This window comes from Oculina patagonica, chromosome 4, assembly GCF_052425735.1.
Source record: "Oculina patagonica isolate OP01 chromosome 4, crgOcupat, whole genome shotgun sequence".
Taxonomy (NCBI): domain Eukaryota; kingdom Metazoa; phylum Cnidaria; class Anthozoa; order Scleractinia; family Oculinidae; genus Oculina; species Oculina patagonica.
Genome location: NC_135761.1, coordinates 39,729,233 through 39,744,696, shown reverse-complemented (window position 1 = coordinate 39,744,696; position 15,464 = coordinate 39,729,233). Strand labels below are relative to the sequence as shown.

Genomic DNA, 15,464 nt, shown 5'->3' with positions numbered 1-15,464 from the left:
CCTGATCCCAGCCATGAAAAAAGCCAGAAGCTTTAATCCCAGAAATAAAGCTTCAGTAATCAATGACAAGTTGATTGTAAACGGAGGGCAATATTAGCACTTCAATATCCCAAAACGATGGCTCAACACCCAGCCGTCCTTTGATTGGAATAAAGAGCTGGTTGATCTTAATGAAGAGATATCACTGATCGCTATACCGGAACACCAACAAAAGCTTCGTAATGTTTGTGAGTAAATAATGAAAGAAGAACCTGTGGGAGCCATGCTTTTAGGTTTGTAGTTCCTGGGGCAAAGAAAGATGTTTTTAATTTTTTTTTTATTTTTTCCCACAAACAATCAGCTAAAGGATCAAAATTCCAAAATCCTTCAAACAATCAACGCCACACAAGCCGATGTCCGCAACGACCGACCAAAAAAGATTGTTCCCAAGAGAGTGGAGGTAAGTTGTTTAGAGTTTTGACCGAACCATCCATGCCGTAAGCATTAGATCACCACAAACAAGCTTAACTTTTTCGTAGAAAGCTAATAACAAGCTTGAGCTTTAAGTGGCATTGTCAGTAAGAACCGGGCAAGCTCCACGGATTGAGCTTACCCAATCCCCTTCAAACTTTCAGCGTTTTTTCTCTATCGGATAAGATTACGATCGGTGCTATTCTTAGTAAAATAAAATAAATTCCTTCGGATTTTGACCACCCCCTAGTTTTTGGAGCAAATTAAGCAAGATACGGTGGCAAATTTATGTCAACTTCCACGGCTAATTTTACTAACGTCGGATAACCCTTGATCATTGGTTTGCTCAGACCATTTTGCACCTGAGGATTTTGGCCGAACATTCGCCTTCCAGTCCCAAGACTATCAAAAGCGATTGAAGAGAGATGAGTTTGGGGTTATTGCCTTTCCACGCTTCCAACGACCGATTGAGATCGTCACAAGGTGATGATCTCTTTCACCTCTCACATTTAAGTTAGCTTGTGCTGTTGTGCAGCAAACTCCCTATTTTCCCCAGTATTTGCATGAAATGTGTCGCTTTGCTAGGTTAATGCAGTTTTTTTTCTTGCAATTTCAAGACATTTTGAATTGAAGTATCGCATTTTCATTTTTATAAGATTGTGAAGGATGCTTTGAAGGAACAAGACATGCCAGCTTCAATAAAGGGTCCTGAAGAAGAAGATGAAGGTTTGGAGATGCATGGGGCAAGTGAAGAAGATCTGGAAGAAGATGCGTGTGTGGGTTCGGTTAAAGTGTTAGAAAAGCCTGAAGAGATAGAGGTTATAGCTATTGAACCAGCTGGGAGAAGTGTTCCTGCAGAAAACCCTACTCAAGTGGAGCAAGTTAAAGTTAGTTGTTTTTATTTCATTGCATATGATGATGATACAAAAAGAAATGACATAATATATCAGTGTGATGTGATGGCCAGAACTTAGAACGTATAAGCTTTTGTTGTTAAGCTACCAAAACTCAGGTCACTTTCACGGTTTCACCTAAAATCTCAAACCAACCCAAAAATATACATCAGAACAAAATATAGTCTGTCATAAATATAAATGTAATATATTTTAACATTATTCCTAGGTAAGGGATTGTGCTTTTGATGGCAGAAAGAGTGAAGCAAGACGGCCGAATAAAGGCCGCCTTTAAAATTTAAAGTGGTTTGACAAGAAAAACAAGAAGCTAAGAAAGAAAATGTTGCTGACAATTACGTGTAGAAAGTAATTGACCGCCAAAAAAGTGGACATTGAGAGCCATAATTGAGCGAAAGGAGCATTCGAAAGCTAAATCGGGTTTCACGTGAGCTTCATCAACGATTGATCTATCTAGAATCACCTGCTGCTCATATATGTTAAACGTATGAAAACCAAACGTAAAACTTGGTGAAAAAGATTCAGTCCTGGCTCGAAGAGCTCTTTGATTTATAGCGTTTTTGGAGGAAAAATTCTGTTCCTACAAGTTTTCAAGCATTTTTGGAGGGACATAAGCATTTTTGGGAAGGACAGAAGCATAGAGCTCTCTTTGGCAAGCGAAACTATAACAGAATCGCTAGAAAGCAGATAATTTACTGTACTCTAATTTTTCGTGCCATGAGTAATGACATTTCCCTGCTCTAAGATTATGGGGGGCCTGGAGGATAGCGTAATGGCCGGACGTGCTTAAGCGAGCTCCGTGTTCTATCCTTCCTGGCAACGTTTTTATCTCAACATACTATGTGGTCAAACCATCTCAGCGTCTTGTCTTTGATGTGCCTTTAATGGCACACAAGAAAAAGAAAGGAGAATGAAGCCCTAGCGACGAAATAGTGATGCCAGAACATAAACAGCTACATATCGTGAATTCGAACCTTTCGTCTCCACCTCAAACTTCTCAAACTCGTCCTCAAGTACTTCTACCGAAACCGCCTCAGAAACTGAAGCCGAACCAAATATGTATGACATTTATAGTCTTCTTATTTCAATTCAAGGTACTGTTAATACCCTGCTGGAAGGACACAAGAAAGAGACTTCGGATGTTGCGGAACTCAAAGGAACTGTCGCCAAGAATAACAAGCAAATTGAAAAGCTTAAATAGGATTTTGCAAACCACGTGAAGTATATCGCTCCTTTAGAAAAGGAGATTAGGAAGACCTCCAAGGCATTGAAGCCTCTACACGAAGATTTAGAAGAGCTCCAGATAAGTTTTGACGTTTGACGATCTGGAACAGTACTCAAATAAAAAAATTCCTTAGAATTCCATGGCGTCCCCGAGGACATAAATCTATCAACTGACGAAGTTGTTTGCAGAATAGCAGAATCAATTGAAATCGAAATTAAGCCAGATGATATTGAAATTTCACATCGTTTGTATAGGCAAAAAGGAATAATTGCCAAATTTTTGAGCCATAAAGTTAAAAGCAAGATATATAAAGCCCGGCTTCAACTGAAGAACCAAACGCTGTCCACTATCTTCCTGGAATATGATGGTTTACTTCTCTCACATGCCTCACCAGAAGTCGCCGAACGTCCAAAGCGAATTTCCATCAATAAGAATCTCTCTCAGCACCGAAAAGAAATGTTCAACCTTGCCTTAGAAAAAAAAAAGGATGGAAAAATTCTGAGCATGTGGACCCTGGACGGAAAGGTTTTCATCAAAAACTTCACCCGATAGCCGACCAAGAAGAATGTTCTCAGAAGAAGAAATCAAGGAAGTTTGACTGGACCTACACTCCACTTCAAAACAAAGAAGTTAAGGTTAGATGAGGAAGGTTAGATAAACATTGCGCGCTTTTTTTTGACATGAGAAATAGCCTCAACAATACAATCTTTCAGTTTTCCGCTTCGGTTATATTAGACATTGCCAAATTGAAATGCAAGGATTACTACTTGCTTTTTATAAACGCCTCCATAATTAAAGCTCAATTTTTGTTTATTGTTTGCCAAATATTACTTATATTGTCAGAAGCCCCAATCTAAAACATGCAATTTCGAAGAATTTATTGCCAAATTGAATTTCCGGCTCAGTGTTGAGAAATATCACTGATCCATTATTAGAGTAAGGGACAATTGCTTTTCTCTTTTGTCCAGAACTTATTTACCGGGGTAATCTTCTTATTAATTACAGTTTTTTTCTAAATTAAAGTTCAGTTAGTGTTAATTAAGTAAAAGAGGTAGGCACTAGATATATATATTTTTTTTAAATATTCATGTAAACAAGTGATTATGTAATTTTCCTTTCCTTTCTTGTACTTTTATTCCTTTAATTTTTTTGTTTATTTTTTCCTGTATTTTTTGTGTGTGTGTCGATTTACTGTAAATGTTTATATTTCATTCAATAAAAAAAATAAAAATAAAAAAGATGATTATTTTTGTCGTACCACAAACATTTAGTTAAACTGTGAGCGATTTAAATTTGTGTTGCACCTATAAACTACCGTACACATTAGTACATTGGCCGCTTATTCACCAAAATGAAAACATTGTAAGCTCCAGTGAAAATTAAATAAATGGGGAGCTCCGCTTTTAGGCCTGCCTAAATCTATATAAAGAATGTTGGAAAAAAGGGAGAAGAAGACAAAAAATCAGTATCTTTCCTTCAAACACAAGTACTAGACTTTGAGGCGAGAGCAGCAAAAAAAGGAAAGACAGAAAGGTAAAAAATGACTTAACTATAACTTATTGTTGTGATGGGTAAATTTGAAATGCCTAACATATAAAATTTAAAAATTCTTAGTGTATATAAAGGACGGAGGATAACCCGAATAGGTTCATTATGCCCAATAATTTAGACAACAAATGAAGATCTTGGTCAATAAACTGTAATATTTCGGTATAAGCTATACCATCATTAGACTAAGGAAATTTACATACTGAACTTGATCTTAAATACTGTGGGTAGCGAGACAAAACAAATTATTTGACTGTTAACTTAGAAAATAAAATATATGTATTTGTGTTTTTTCCTAATTGATTACATGTAGGTACTCGTCAACCAGTACCAAAATCTACAGAAGTTGTGGGGGAGAGACAACAATCGGGGGGGAGAGGGACAATTCCAAAGATGGCATGCATGGAGAACATGCAACCTGTAGAAGAAGAGATAAGTGAATGTTTACTGGATTCTGATGATGAAGATTTTTACTCTTCCTCTCAAGATGAAAACTATGCTAGAAAATCACCAAAAATTAAGTCCATGACTTGTTTTTCTTAAAAAATTCACAAAAAAGCCCCAGGGAATTTATTTTAGCCTAGTTACGTTTACTTTTATAATGTATATTACCTTTTACGAAAGTACCTGATGCTCATCCAGCACAATTCTGTGTTGTATTATGTTAATTTTCAGGAAAGAAGTTGGATGATGGAAAAGAAATCAGGGGAAAGGGAAGACTAACAGGTACACGGATTGATGTCTTGCAGAATTTCTATGGCGATCAGAGACAACAAAGGCAATGCTGTTGCCATGTCGAAGGCAATGCATGCCATCCTGAAATATTACTCCAGAACCCCAGCAAATCCCCAACATGAAGACTGCCCGGCTGGAAAAGATTCCTGGTGCAGCTACAACAGAGATGTGGCCACTGGAGACGCATTGTCCCAGACAAGATCCCTTGCCTCCCACAGCTGTGAAAGCGATTCAACCGACGTTCGATAGACTGGGAAATGAACATATCCTTGCTGGTTGTGAAAAGTGTCTAGACCAGAATAATGAATGTCTGCACCACGTCATATGGGGAATAGCTCCAAAGGAGCAGTTTACCTCTCAGCAGGAGGCAAGTCTGGCAGTTGCACTTGGTGTATTGGTTTTCAATAATGGTTTGGAAACTACCCTCAGCAAGCTAATGCCGATGGTCAACATTCAAGTCCAGAATAGCATGATTGAGGGCTGGAACAAAATTGATGAAAAGCGAATCTCCACTTCAAATAACAAGGCTCAGCCCATAGTCAAGAAACGAAGGAAGAAGCAGAGGAGAGAAAAATCGAAAAAAACAATTTGGCTTTGTTCACAAGGAAGGTGTGATGTATGGTTCTCAGCAATTTTATTAGAGCATTTTACTTGAACTTATTTTATGATGAAAGTAGGATACAGAACAGTGAGCATCGTCTGTGTTTTCTTGGAAACTTCTGCAAATTTTTGTTTTTCACAGTTTTACGGTTTGACTGTAAGTCATGAATTTAATTACAAATCACATTTATTTTCTGTGGTGTGAACAAGGATTAACAGTTTAATATCTGCGTTTTACACCTTCTGACGTGACGAAGATCGGCAAATATTCTATTCACTGAGTTTAAAATAGAATTTCTCAGCAACCAATAGGAATAGCGAAAAATCCTCCCACACTTTTGTAGTCCATTTCTTGCTGATTGACACTGTGCAGTTTGTTTGCTTTTACGTGCGAGCACGGAGGCAGGTAATTCGATTTAGCAAACATTGTCCGTTTCGCAGTTTTAGGCTAGCACACATTTACTGTTCCACCAATTCTTAAAAATAGTTATTTCTTTGGATTCTACATTTTATACGCTTTCCATTGATATATACTTTTCAAAGGTTTCGGAAAAAGTGAAGCGCACAAGAACTATTTTCCAGAAGACACCCCCGAAGGTCTACAGTAATCTTAAGTGCAGAAGACATGGGAGGCTTAGAGCCTGGAATTTACCTGTCAAAAAATGCTAGAGTTGTGCTTACACGCAATCTGTGGACTGGAGTAGGTCTTTGTAATGGTGGTCTTTGTAAGGGCCAAGTTTTTGTAATGATATTCCAAACTGTGTTCCTTTGTATCCAGCGACACATTGCTCTGATACGCTCTGATAGTCAAGCTTTCATGGTCAATAAACATTCATAAAGCACAAAACTAAATGATGTGTGGATAGATTTAGGTCCTTCTGAAAGAGCAGCAGGACTTACATATGTAGCATTAACCAGAGTTCGTAACATTTCTAATCTTGTCATAGAACCGATGACCTTTGATAGACTGGAATCCACCAAGAACTTCCAATTGTAAAAGAAGGGTGTTAGAGGAAGCAAGATTAGATAGTTTGCGCAAAAACACAGTAGCAGCAAGGAACACCAACACATAAAAATTCTCTCATAAACAGATGGAGCCCTCCCCTCCTTCAAAGAGGATGAAGTATGGAGTGTCTTTCTCCCCATTGTCCCCTGCATTGCCGTCTAAATCAGGTGAGTAGCATCAGGTAGAAAAACTAATCAACATAATTTTGTATGCAGGTGATGGTGAAAAATTCCTGGCATCCATCATGGGTTGTTAACACAATTTACAACCAGTTCACAATGACCTAAGCATGTCTTCATGTTCTTCATTGACACTAAAACGCATCTTTTCTTATCTCAACAGTGCTCATTGGCTACATACAACATGTAACAAAAGACCAGTAAAGCAAAGCAAGTTCTAACCTCTATTATGATGCAACTGTTTAAATTTCAAGTGATGAATTCAAGGTGGTTCGGGTGATGCACCAAAAAGGGGGAAGGATGCAAACGTCAACTATTTCTTGACAGGATACATAACCAACAGCCTGTCAAGCTATGGAACCTTCAGTCCGCATCCTCCGGGACAATATTCTTCAACAAAGGCGCATTAATTGAAAACATCCCTGCCCACAAAGTCAATTTTAGATTCTCTCCAAAACAAGCATGTGAGGTGACAAAGATTGATACACTAATCAAATACAACTTTGGAAAATTGAATGAATCGAGTGAATTGTTAAAAAAAGTGTTGTGAAAATTGTTTACAAGAGAACCGTTTTAACTCGGGCCGAGTTAAAAAAAAGTGTTGCGAAAATTGTTTACGTGAAAACCGCTTTGTAAAACCCGTGTTGTTGATTTTCTTTTTGTTTGTCTGTTTCTTCTTAGAAACGCAAAGCAAGGGAAGCAAACAAAGAGAACGAGAAGAAAAAGGACGTCAAGAAGAAAAAACAGGTAAAGCTAATTGTTTTTTTTTTATCTTAATTGAGTAATCTGGTCAACTTTTGTAGGCAAGGTATCGACCAATCTTGACCGTTGCATTATTCGCCGTTAAACATCAGTGTTTGAAAGGGTTTCCAAATGGGAAATTTTATTTACTTCTCTAACAACTTTAACTTCTAATTCGGGACACTGAAATAAAAAAAGAAAAGGGAATTGCCTTCCCCTAATAACGATATACAGCTGTAGTGCTAACCGCTTAAAGCTCACTTAACCTACCATCTTTTGCATCTTTTTTAGGAATGCAAAGTTTTGCGGTTGGTGCCAGGAAAACCTCTAACCGATATTCCAACCGAGGTTATTAACTGACAGCCTGAGACGAATGTTGTTCTATCTATGCCGTCACCAGCATGGCAGCCAGAGCCTGTTCTACACGCTCTAGAAGCCGTTTTGACAAACTTCGCTCCTCTGCCAGTTGACGATGACACCTTAACCGACTCGTCTGCCGTGCTTGAGGAAGAGGACCTATCGCCAGATTCGCCATTTCTGCCCCCAGCAGAGGAGCCGGCTGCCCGGGAAACAATACCGCCTCAGTTCTCGCCGCTACCGGAGCTCCGTTGCAGCTTTCTGTCAGATCTTTTTGACGATGAAAATGATAACATAGACATTAATGAGAAACTAGACAGAATTTTGCATAATCAGCAAGTGTTATTTTCACTTATGTCGAAAGTATTGGGTTCGTTACAAGACAGTGGGCAACTAGGGAGGGAATCATCCAAGAGTAGGCTACCATGTAGGGAAGAGTTTGTATGGGGTGGGGATAGGGAGGCAAGTTTTGTGGGGATAGGGAGGGAATCATCCAAGAGTAGGCTACCATGTAGGAAAGAGTTTGTACGGGGTGGGGATAGGGAGGCAAGTAAAAACGTTCAAGAAAGGGAACTCGAACCCTTTGATTCTCCTCAAGGAGGAAATTCAGTTCTTCCTGAGGAGGATACAAGTATATTAGACAGGATGGATGGGGAGGAAGATGGGATATTTTCTAGGGAAATTATAAAACTCAAGGGGGAAAGTTGTTCTATGGGAAACTTTGCTGTTAAACTGGTCCATAAATTTTTTCATCATGGGGAACATGTAAATAGCGCGGGGTCACGGGGAAAAGAAGGGTTGGAGCCTAAAAAGTTGACTAAGGTTAAACAATACACGTTTAACATGTATCCAACACCGTCAATGCAAAAGGAGCAGCAGTGGAAGAAATGCGTTATCGCCATAGATGAGTCCCTGCGGCGAAAGAAAAAGGAACTTACTACAAGACAAGAGTAAAAATTCATTTAGAAAAGAAAATTGTGATGGGAGGTGCGGGTTGGATTTATGTAAGAAACATAACATTGTAATGGGAGGTGGGTAAGTTACGTTTCAGTTGTAAGTTGTAATTTTTTAAAAAAAAAAAAGTTGTAAGAAATAAAATGCCGTTGTACAAAGTAAAAAGTTGTGTTGTTTTTAATGTGATGTAAGATGTGAACGTGTTTTCCCTGATAGACCCAGATAAAACTTTGGTTTAATTGAGCAGATTGTTTGCCGTGAAAAAGGTCAGACGTAATGACGTCACGCGTTTTCTGCGCTATGCAAATTTAGTTTCAATGCGACGTTGAATTGTTTGTTTACATTTATTCTCATATTCGAAGTTCGTCGATGTTTTGGCTTCATTTACCACTTTTTAATGAAGAAAATTTGAGGTTTCGACGCATAGATTAACTTAGTAAACAAGTTAAACAAAATAAATAAAACGCGTTTCTTTTCAGCCGGAATTTCAAGCTAGACATTTTGCATCGAATGCTTCAGATGATGAATTACAGAACATTTTGTGAAAGAAATTAAATTTGTAGTTTTATCTGCGAAAACTCGGGATGAACATGTAAACTAATAACTGAAATATCTTCGTGGTTGAAAACATGCACTAACGGCGGGTTGAAACATCGACAAGGGAGAGCACAAGTTTGAAGTACAGATTCTTTTCACGTCCTTTTCTAAATTTCAGTCGTCGATCATGGCTTTCAAAGATGAGTTTGTGTCAGTACTTTTAGGTAAGTAAACGGAATTACGATCGGCGCGAATATATCGTACTGTCGAATGTTACATGTCAGGGAAGGTTTAAATTTCATGTGCTGAAGGTGGCGCGAAACACTTGTACATGAGGTGCGAGCGGCTTTTATTCTTTCCTCGAGAAATAAATCGTTTCCTCAAAAGCCTTTCGAGTTATGAATATTCAAGACCGCCTTGTTTCTCGATCCTCGAGACTCGAACTCGAAAGTTTCGAGTTTCGAGGATCGAGTCGAGACTGTCAACTTACATTTGAGCGGTACTGTAATGTGTCTGGACGCATTACATGCAAGGGACAAGCACAGCACCCAAAAGAAGGGTCCACCAAACTGGTATGAGATGCAGTACTTACAGACAGCACTGGTTCCCTTCCACTGTCTGTCTGGGAAGCCCAAATCAATGCCATGCAGGATGGACAATTTTTACAGTCTTACCCAATGTAGATTACGACACTTTTATGACAAGTGTTTAACCACAACCAAATCTACCACTGTGACAGAAACCGAAGCCCAAGATGTTGATACCAAAAATGACAACAAACTTGTGAACTGGGTTTGCTGTCTTGAATTTCTAAATGTTGGCGTTAATGTTTTTTTGGCCTGCAACACCAAAGATTGCAGAAAAAGGATCAAAAGTAGTGAAACGCCACAGCTGCAGCCAATCCATGGTTGTCAAAAATTTCTTTGTTGAAATGAGCATAAACGTGGAGATTGAGAAGAATGACAAAGTGTTTTGCGTAACTGTCTTTCCAAAGGTATTGACAGCCTTCCTCAAAGAGGACATCTTTAAATATAGGGAAGACACTGATTCACTTGAGGTGAAACTGTTAACATTAGAAAACATGGACTTCAACCTCAATCAGACTGGAAAGATGGTTAAGCAAATCCTTCCACATAGTGGTAGCCGGGAACAACAAGTTGATTGCAATGATGCACGTTGAAGTGGAGTTCGAAGAAGATCTGTTAATTGTGAATAATGTAACATCAGTTCTGCCAAATGCAAACGTCTGTGTATTGCCACAGACCTTGAACCCATCAAGTTCAGCTGACAGATATTGGTAGCCCTGATAAAGGGTTCACATATAAAACAGGGACTTTAAACTTTGTAAGATTTATTAATCAATTATTGATTGTCATATAATTGTACATCATTTGAATTGATTATTAATTCATTGCCCCTGCAATATTTATAATGTTGTGCATTATTTAAAATATTTTTGTATACATTTATCATTCCAACAAATTGTTAATATGTCATTGGGCATCATATGTATGTCTTGCCTTTTTTGCAAGCTTAGCCTGAAAGAAAAACATATTTCTTGTATTTATTGCCCCTAAGTAATAAAAATAATGTTCCAAAAAAAACTATTAATAAAAAATAGTTATTTATTTATAGATGTTTATATATTTGTAATTTAATCATTACATACTTTGTATTGTATTTATACATACTTGTATTCAACTGTATTTTAAAGTACTTGTATTGAGAAAATTGAAATTATTTATCTTGACAAGAAATTCATTGTTACAAGTTATTCATGTTTCCTCAACGGGTGGCGCTGAGCGGGGGGAGGGGGGGGGGAAGTCTGGTTCTTCATCAAACAAAGGCAGTGCCTTCAGCAAGTCAAGCACAAGACATTCTGTATTTTGGAAATATAAAGCACCAGCTGAATGAGATACTATACTACAAGACCCCTGTTTTCAGGTTTGTTTTTGATCTATGAGTCATGTAAAGGGTCATTCTATTTATAAATTTCAGCCGAATAATTTCGTGCTTTCCTGTCAAACGTCCCGGCACCCAGTCCTGTCGCTGTTTATGTGTTGGTCTTGCGACATGCATCAGATTGAATGAATGAATGGATCAAAGTTTAAACAAGATGGAAAACTTTTGGCTTTTTATTGCCATATATGACAACTGAACAGAAGCTAACGGTGATAAATGTACCTGATAGTTTAAATATTTATATATATTAGAAAGTAAACTTCCAAATTAACTTCCAAATAATCAATGATTAATCAGCAGATTACTCAATAATAAACTTATCGATTATTCATTAATGTTGCTAATCAACGATCAGTAATGTCTTTTACATGACAATCGATTGCTCTTCTCGAAACCAACAAGCATGGCTATGTTCATAATTATCACCAGTGAGAATATATTTTTAATAGTGTTTTTACACGTTACTTCTGTAAAGCGCTTTTGAACTTTTAGGATACTGGCACTATATATTATTTTATTATTATTATTATTATTATTATAACAGCCACAAAAAACCAAAAATGAATGGTTTGATTTCCAACTTCAAGTTTCGCCAACAAAGGTACAAAGAATGGTGACATTTGATAAATCGAAGCAACCAAGAATGAAGCACTTTGAGTAAACTAAAACACCCATATTGGTAAAGAACCTCCTCATACTGAAAAAAGAAAGCAACGACTGGCTTTAAAACCACCAGTCATATGTCTCACAGTGCTTAAATGCTGATGTTCTATTCTCCTATGTAGAAGACGAAAAGTCAGAAAATTCAGAATCGACATTGCAAGAAGCATGTGATGTCACTTTGCAAGAGTTACAAAAAATGGCACCAAATCAAGAAGTCAATGTCTGCGCAACAATGTCAATGGGTACAAAAGAACCCAAGAAAATTGAAGCCAAGTACGGTCAAACTTTGACAGTCAAAGAAGACTGCATCTTAGAAGACGGCAGCACCACGATGGAAATCCACATATGGGAGCCACTATTTGCCCAGCTGACAGACAAGAAAGCCTACCACTTCAAAAACTTAACACTATGATACTATGCAGGGTCAAAATTCCTAAGCACGAACAAAAACACAAGTTACACTGAAGAGTCCACGACCCTCCAAAAGCTTGTGGGACCAGAAATGTTGACAAATCCTGACAGAGAAATCATTGCAAGTGAAGTGAAATTCATTTCCAACTTGAACATAATTCTAGTTTGCCAAATCTGCAAAAAACTATTGGGGACAAGTCGGGGGAATCAGTTAGATGCCAAAACTGTAAAGTGGGACAACGAGTTAAAAACTGCAAGTGTGAAGCATCTGTGAAGATCTGCATTCAAGATGGGGATGCAGAATTGTGGCTCACTGCAGATAGCACCACACCAAAAAAGTCTTGAAAGCACAGAAGATGACATAGAGGATGCCCTCATGGAAATAACAGACATCAAATTCAAATACAACTGCAAAAGAAACATTGTTCAAGAAATCGGGAGCCAGTAATTTGCTCACAAAACTGTACGCCACTAGAGCATGCCCTCATCGCAAGCAAGTTAAACAATAACTGTTTTGTAAATATTTTAATGCGTTTTTAACTGTCCTTGCAAGTTGGACAATAACTGTTTCATCGCTATTTTAATGCGTTTTTATCTTTCCTTGCAAGTCAAACGATAACTGTTTCGTCGATATTTTAATGCGTTTTAATCTGTCCTTGCAAGTTGGACAATAACTGTTTCATCGCTATTTTAATGCGTTTTTATCTTTCCTTGCAAGTCAAACAATAACTGTTTCTTCGATATTTCAATGAGTTTTAATCTGTCCTTGCAAGTTGAACAGTAACTGTTTCTCAACATTTTGAGTTTTTATCTTCCCTTGCAAGTTGGACAATAACTGTTTCATTATCATTTTCATAATGTCCCGACAGTGTTCATAGCAGTAACAAACACTGAATTCGTTTTATATGCTAGAAGTTGTGTTATGACATTGTCAAGTTCTTGTATTTCTATCCATTTCTGTCAGGGTGCTTTTTAAGGCATTTCTATGCTCTTTCAATGTTTGCATTACAATATTAATGATTGATAACATTAATTAAACAATGAATCGTTCAGAGAGTAGTAGTTATTTTTTGATACTTACAGTCGATATCCATGGGAATTTCTTCTTGAAAGTCTGCAAAAACAAAATAAAAAAAAAAAAAAAAGAGTAAGCTTATAAGCGCAAAATTTTAAGCTATTATAGTTATTATCGAGCCGCTGGTTGAGCAGAGATTTTCATGATTAAAGGCTACATTTACACGGGACCGGACCGGATCGGCTTCTCATGGAACCGTTTGGAACCGATTCAGGTGTTTACATGGGACCTGAAACCGGCCCGGAGCGTATCCGTCCCAAAATCGGACCGGTTGGGTTGGGAGACACATGTAAGAGCCAACAGGCGTATAGTGCTGAAAGAAACATAGCCTTAGCAGTCTTTGCAACATATAAAAGCACTGGAATGCGGTACAATATATTAGATAAAAGATATTTCAACTCACCTCAACGCCAAAACACTGAAGACAACGGCAAATTCTGGGAAAAACAGCCGACTTTGAATTCATCATACCTCGAACTTCGCAAAGTTTGCAGCTCTGTGCATACGTCATGTAAGACACACTAAAACCCAGGGCCCCGAAATCACGCACGCGTGGTTACTCAGCGTCACATGTCAAATGTTCAATGTTGTCACGTTTAGGTTCTTCTCTGGTTATAAGTTGTTCAGTTCTGCTTAAAATATAGCTCCAGGTGAGTAAATTAATTTAACTGACCAAAACGTTTTGTTCATAGTGCAACGTTGTGTAGGTAATTGCAAGCATTTATCGTTTCGCTTTCAAACAGTCGAGCTAAAACCCTCGCGAGGCGAGGTGTGACAAAAGGTTCAACTTATATCAGTTGTGGACGTGCTTTGCCTCGCAGATGTCGATTGCTACGATGCTCTAGTTATTTTTCTAGCTAGTTTATAGCATGTTTAGATACTTAATACCACGTTGTAGCTTCTCCTTTACCATTTACAGGTCGAGAACAGCGACAAAACTGCAGAGATTCAAAATGGCAGTGTGACATGCTCGAAGTCTGAAATACGATACGAGTTAATCGAAGGCATGCAAAGGGCTGTATGTTTGTCTTCCTACAAGGTTTGTGCGGTAGTTTAGTTCACGTTTCCCTGAAAGCACCGTTTTGCTTCTTTTCAAAGATTTCTGGACCCTTTTGTTGGGTCTCTTCATCACAACTGTGAAATGAAACTTTCTCTGTACGAAGTGTCATCTTATCTTGTCTGTCAACATGTAGTTATTTTGTACTGAAAGGTGCTCTTTTTACATTGACAGGGCTTTTTCAAAGGGAGGGACGGCCCAGAGATGTACGATCAGCGAAATTTTGCACTGAGCAAGGAAATTAGGTAAGGCTACAACATTTGTTCCATTGAGGTATTAAAAACGGGATTAATGAAAACAAGCTATTGAAAGTCATTGGCTCAAATTAAAATTCAAGTAGGGTAATTAGACTTCCACTTGGAAGGTGAGAATTTTTTTGAAAAGGCTTTCAAAATATAAATTTGCTTTTTAGATCAATCAATCTTTAGTTAAAAGTGTTGATGTCTTGAATATAGTCATGATTTCATGATAAAGGAAGACATGTCTTAAAATGACAAAAAGAAACATTCAAAAAAAAAAAAAATACTTAGCTCGTATAAAACTTGAAGTTGCTTGCAGTGAGCTTATTTGTTATTTTCCCATCTGAATCTAATAAGCTAAGTGTAGTGCTGTGTTAATTTGAAAGGGATCTTTGGTGAGTGAAGTTTGAAAAATTGAAATAAACCTCACTCAAACCTCATAGTTTCTTCTTCTGTATCATCCTCGGAGACCCAGGGGCAGTTAGTGGGGCGAGGGAAACGCGAAAATGCGGGTAGAAAATAGCGCGAAACTGCGAGGGAAAAAATCAGCATATAAAAGTTGTATTGACTGAAAGTGCCCCTGGGGAAAGTGTCTTAGCAGACCAGTTCAAAAAGCTCTCTGAATACTGCCTCCTGATTGGGCAGAAAAATCTTTTGTATTCCCTTTGTATTATTCTGCCCAATCGGCGACCAGCCTGACTAAAGTCCTTTTGGTGTGTTCTCACGCGAAATATGCACACAAAGCCAGTTCGCTCGCCATACCTGTCTTGCTTGTTCGCCAAGAATTTGCTCGGGAAGGATAAGTTTCGGCTAG

At 38.0% G+C, this 15,464-nt stretch overlaps 1 protein-coding gene and 1 long non-coding RNA gene across 2 annotated transcripts; both read left to right on the top strand.

Moving 5' to 3' along the window:
* Positions 1-7,332: 7,332 nt before the first annotated feature.
* On the top strand, positions 7,333-9,156 carry LOC144648711 (uncharacterized). Its single transcript, XM_078508193.1, has 2 exons — positions 7,333-7,401; positions 7,687-9,156. The coding sequence occupies exon 2, from the start codon at positions 7,783-7,785 to the stop codon at positions 8,704-8,706; it is 924 nt and encodes a 307-aa protein (XP_078364319.1). The 5' UTR covers positions 7,333-7,401; positions 7,687-7,782; the 3' UTR covers positions 8,707-9,156.
* A 4,763-nt stretch (positions 9,157-13,919) lies between these two features.
* LOC144650297 (uncharacterized) lies at positions 13,920-14,658 on the top strand. The gene is made up of 3 exons (XR_013570086.1): positions 13,920-14,004; positions 14,274-14,393; positions 14,586-14,658. It is a non-coding gene; the product is annotated as an uncharacterized LOC144650297 (long non-coding RNA).
* The last annotated feature ends 806 nt before the right edge of the window (positions 14,659-15,464 follow it).

Coding starts and splice junctions, on each gene's coding strand:
- LOC144648711 (XM_078508193.1), top strand. CDS start 7,783: ATGCCGTCACCAGCATGGCAGCCAGAGCCTGTTCTACACGCTCTAGAA.